Consider the following 5,481-nt stretch of genomic DNA (forward strand, 5'->3'; position numbering starts at 1 on the left):
TTCTTGAAATTAGTTTTTTTGCATTAAATGTCCTTGTCATTAGATGTAACAAATGGTGTGTATTTATTTTTTGGATGAAAGTTTGATATAGTCTAAAAATTTGGGATGTTTTAGTACCTGGTTTTACCCTTTATGTCCATTGTAAAAGTGCAATTTTTAAAATTGTTTTTTTTTTTGTTCCACATTTATTTGAAAGGTAAAAATTGTTTAAATAGTAAGATAAATGTGTAATTCATACTACTAAACTAAAAAAATATTGGGATCTACATTATTAGTGCCTATTTCTTTGTTTGAAATATATCATAAAACTAGTATCTGGATTACCTCCCTTTGAATACCAGTGGGAATATTTTCAATGAATATGTTATTTTGTCAATAAAATATTACAATTAATATTCTATCAATGATAATAAATTACAATATTGGGGAAAACACACAAAGACTGTGATAAAACTCTTTTTATTGAAAAAATAAATTAAAAAAATATATTTACTGCGGATTCATTTACTGCATTTGTATACAAGAAAATGGAGGGAATAAATGACTCCTGCAGTTTCAGCAGGTTAGGAGATTGTTCTGGTCATATCATCCATTTTCTTGATTGCCAGAAAGATGTTGTTGCCCACCTTAGATATCTAAAAGTGTGTACTACAGGTTCAAATGTAAATGAGCAGGATCTGATACTGTATCGCGCCGGATTGTTTGATGTTGATGCAGCCTGCAGGCAATTACTACTGATTTGCCAAGCCCATAGAGATTCTCTTGGGACTTACTGGAAAACAAACAGTTCGAAATGTGCCTATCCAGTCCATTCATCAAAGTGTAAAGGAGATAGAGCCATTGACTTTAAAACTTCAAAAGAACTATTTTTCTTGTATCAATCCTTGATACCTGTTGGAAGTGGTAAGTTACATGTAATTCAGGTTGTGCCCTTTCCCTAATATGTGTCTATTGCCCAAAGCCTGCCAAGCTTACAGAACAGGTACATGTACACATGCAGTATATTATTATAAATGTCAGACTCATTTCGACACCCAATTTATATGTCATTATATAAAACAAGCATCCAAATCAACATTTGAGTTTTGGCTCCTCAAATCAACATCCATTTTTGTGGAAATGCTGCAATGACATTTTGCATCGAATGACTTTATTTATGGCTTTTTTGTGTCTTTCAAAATATAAATAAAATACAGAAATAATTGCAGGATAAAGACAATAATTGTCTAGTTTTTTTACAGAATATCTGCTGTATTTGTACCCGGCTCTAAACAGGTGTAATAGCTCGCTAAAAGCTCGCATACACCTATTTTCCTAGCCTTGTACAAATACAGCTGATTTTTAAAGACACTTAACAGTTATAGTCTATATCTATAATACTAAAATTACGAAGTCCAATTTTTCAGCCGTCATCACGTAAAAACGACGAATCAAAGAATTCAACTTTATATATCACTATTATAGTACAAAGGTGTAGATTGAAAATTACACCACTCCAGGCCCTTTTGTTTTCCACGTAATTAATATTGCCAATAATTAAGAAGTTCCGGGTCAAGTCCGATACCGATACCAATAGTATATTCACCTGTTACCTATTACCTAATCTGTACGTTCCGCATCTGACAGGCGCACCACCAAACGGTGTATTCAGGGTTAATACCTATTGTAGTATTTTAATCAGTAAGACTTTCTAAGATAACAAGACTAAAAATGAGGAACAGTTTTCAACTTGTTAGTGGGCATATACATGACGTAAAACAGCGAATCAAAGAATTCATCTTTAGTTAAAACTAATATAGGACAATGTTGTTGATTAAAAATACTCCATTCCAGGACCTTTTGTTTTCCAAATAATTAATATTACCAATAATTTATAAGTTCCAGTTCGACAGGTTCAAACAGAAAGATTTGAAAGCAGAGAAAAACTGTGTATCTTATAATCGGCATGACTTTATCAGATGACCATACTAATACTAAAACAAGGCTTGCGCATAGTTATATACCTTAATTCAGTCACGGACCCGCGATATCACGGGTGTGTTCTAGTATTAATATATATATGCAGTTAGGGAGCTACCATTTGATTTTTAAAGGGGGTTATGAAAATATTGTCCTGCATTTTTACAAGTTTATCTTTATTTTTGTTGGCCCAGTTGCTCAGTCATCGTGCCTATTTTTTACTCCAAACTCCTGTCCTGTAATTTTTTTACCCAGAATTTCAATCCTACATGTACCTATAAATGTTTTTGTGGCAAGTGTGCAAAGGACAAAATCGCACACAATACATAGAACATATACAAGTTATCAATGAATAGGGCCTTTATTCCTGTTCTCCATCTTGACATTCACCCGACGGTCTTCAACATTGAAAGAATAATTTTACCCTACAAGATGGCCACTAGCATGACTAGGGTCCGCTGAAACAGTACTATTGATAAACATAACCATGTTCAGGTGCTTGCTCTCCCCCCACTGTGGCGTGCCTACTTGGATGATATGTGTGTACGGCATTTTTCAAGTCAAAAGCACCGGGGATACAAGAAAAAATGAAGTGATTTTAAAAGAAATTACCCCATAAACAAGCTTTGAAGCTACAAATGTTAAAAGCACTCAATGAATTTCAAAACTTGTAATTACGGGCAGGTTTGCCGATGCCAAATAAAATAATGTGTGTGTTTCCTATTACATTGTACATCTTTGAAAAAAAGAGTAGGTACGTACATTTTGTACATGTATAATATAATAATACTTTATTTTCCGAAAGCAATACAACTTATGTAGTTAGACAGTGAGTCTAGGAGGGAAATCCTTACTTTTAAAAACAGTGCTAATGAAAAATGGCAAAACAAACTTTAAGGTACATGTACATGTAGGCTATTTTTAAGCTTAAATATAGGGAAGTACATTGTAGAGAACACATATATTTTTTATTTGACCTTTCACATACATTGTATTAGTCAATTACAGTCATATATTTCCCAACAAAAGACCAATACATGTACATATATAAAACGAAACAAAAATGATAGAAGGCACTTATATAAAAATCGATTAGCACATTGAAATATAATATATCATTATCTATGATGAGTTTATTATATGTAAAAAATTAGAGCAGTTTTAAAATGTACGAAATGACACCAAAAAAAATGATGACTAGGCCAATATTTTGAAGAAATAAAAAAAATATTAATAGCCATAGGAGGTCAAATTAATCAAAGAAAAAATGCACAAGTTGCAGATAAATGAACTCAATTTTTTTGTCTGTTTATGATTATTCCATATTCTAATTACATGAATATCTTGACTGACTTGAAATTTCCCATCTGTCAGACCTGTTTTCTTCCCCTTTATTACATGTAAGTAAAATTCCGAATATTTTAATCTGGATTTTACCAGGGCGTTTTTTTTTTTAATTTTTCCTTTGTTTATATTGGCCTTGTAAAATTTGTTTATCTTTTTTTTAAACTTTTGCAGGAATATGTAAGCCATGTAGAACTTCTCACCCTCATGTGATTTCTACAAGGAGTCAAATGTACAGGACAACTTCATATGGTGATGATACAGAATCAATAGAACTTGCAAATTTAGGTATGATTTATATAAATTGTTGTCTACTCTACATGTATATAATTTCAGTTATCCAGTGAACATATATAGTGAACCTGTAAATTTATGAAAAGCTTTAAGAAAAGCTTATGGTCTATGCCATAATTTCTGGTATTCAGTGGATCTGTAAATTTATGCAATCTTACGTAAAACTTAGATTCGAAATTGAAGTCAACTCGAAGTTCAAATCTTGAATACAAAAAGCAAAGCTGCGTTATCATCTATATTTTCTGGTTCTTGCATCCGTCTGTCAGTTTGTCCGCCTATCCCGGATAAGTTTGAATTATTTAGTAAAGGAAGTTTGTTATGAAGTAAAAGTCTCACTAATTTAAAACCTAGTGCACACGTCCCTAATGATGATAAGATTTTTAATCTGAATTTAAAGTTCGGACTATCAGATTATTACATGGCATTTTTCATATCGCATGTATTATCAGCCCTAGGTTCAATATCAGCCCAAGAGCCGCATGGCTCGAGGGCTGATAATATATGTGATATGAAAAATGACATGTTATGATCTTTTTATCATATGCTTCAACAGTAGAGAAAAATAACAGATTCATATATTGATCCTTTTACGTGGTTCCCGAAAAGAAGTTGAAAGAGTAAAAAGTTCACGGACGTCGGACCCAAAATTTGATACATTCAATATGAAATCTTTCTATAATATGCCTCAACAGAGAAAAAAAACCACATTTTAATATGGACGAATCTACAAAAAAATAATTCAACAATATACATATTGAACATTGTTTGGAAAAGTCAACTTTTTTAAAGTAACTTTCTAAATTATGTTTCAGAAAACTTAAAAAATGCATATTTTTATTTTTTTTTAAATTTTTTTTTTAATTTAATTTAATCATTTTACTCAATATACTTTCCAGTATTCAAATAATTGTTTTGTACACTACTTTGTAATGTTCTTCACTGAAAACGTAGCATTGAGGTGTGTTTTCCGGAATTTGCCGAGTATCACCGGAATGCCATGTGATAACGTTACGGAAAGGCATGTGATAACAATCGAAGCATGTGATAAACTTTTCATATCAGCCCGCTAAGCACCAATTCGAAAAATATGGAAAATACTTTAATTTAATGCTATTATCATACGGTAAAAATCATATGTGATTTAGACTAAGTATATGATAATAGAAGTTATTAACTCTACAATAAATTTTGAATAATTAGATTAAACTTTGGCCACGCTTTGCTAATGCTCCTTTCACTTATTTTTTTAATATCTGCAGCATGATACTTTTATTTTATGAATTGTTTTGGTGTTTTTTAAGAAACTTTTTTATCATTCACTTTCTTCATGAATAATTTTAATGCCAGGCTTTTTCTTGATTTTTAATTTTAAAATTAAACTATATATTATATATATATTTTTTCAACAGATATTTACCATGAATTCGAAGATGATAAGGATGATTCTTGCAACAACAATACAAGTACCAAAAATTATGAATATGCCACAGAAAAAGAGGAACATTTCACCCTTGCCAGCTGCAGTCAGACTTCTGATTGTGCATGTTAGTAAATTAAGTACATTTTGTAATACAGAAAACCAAAAAGCTTGTTAATGAGAAAGTTTGGGGACACAATGAATAAATGATTTTGGTCCAAATAGCACAGTATGATACATTTCCCGGAGATGAAAATACCAAGAGACCAAACAGTCCTTTAAAGGGCTACCAAATTGTTTAAAAAAGAATCTGTTATTGTTATTTTTAGTCAACATTTATTTTTTAAATATCTCTCTGATTTTAAATTGTTACCTCTCTTCCCTGAATTACTCACAAAAATACTATTGAAACAATTTATCGGAATTATATGATAAAGCGATTACATGTAATACAGGGCCTTTTCCAT

General features: G+C 31.2%; 1 protein-coding gene across 1 annotated transcript; it reads left to right on the forward strand.

Annotated features, from left to right (window-relative positions):
* Positions 1 to 527: 527 nt before the first annotated feature.
* Positions 528 to 5,146, forward strand: LOC143056172 (uncharacterized). Its single transcript, XM_076229254.1, has 3 exons — positions 528 to 903; positions 3,478 to 3,591; positions 5,007 to 5,146. The coding sequence occupies exons 1-3, from the start codon at positions 528 to 530 to the stop codon at positions 5,144 to 5,146; spliced, it is 630 nt and encodes a 209-aa protein (XP_076085369.1).
* Positions 5,147 to 5,481: the final 335 nt, after the last annotated feature.

This window comes from Mytilus galloprovincialis, chromosome 13 (genome assembly GCF_965363235.1).
Source record: "Mytilus galloprovincialis chromosome 13, xbMytGall1.hap1.1, whole genome shotgun sequence".
NCBI classification, from domain to species: Eukaryota; Metazoa; Mollusca; class Bivalvia; order Mytilida; family Mytilidae; genus Mytilus; species Mytilus galloprovincialis.

Bases quoted from the DNA above. Each gene is read 5' to 3' on its own strand.
- LOC143056172 (XM_076229254.1), top strand. From the start codon at position 528: ATGGAGGGAATAAATGACTCCTGCAGTTTCAGCAGGTTAGGAGATTGT. The intron at 904-3,477 runs GTAAGTTACATG...AAACTTTTGCAG, and splicing joins CTTGATACCTGTTGGAAGTG to GAATATGTAAGCCATGTAGA. The intron at 3,592-5,006 runs GTATGATTTATA...TTTTTTCAACAG, and splicing joins AATAGAACTTGCAAATTTAG to ATATTTACCATGAATTCGAA.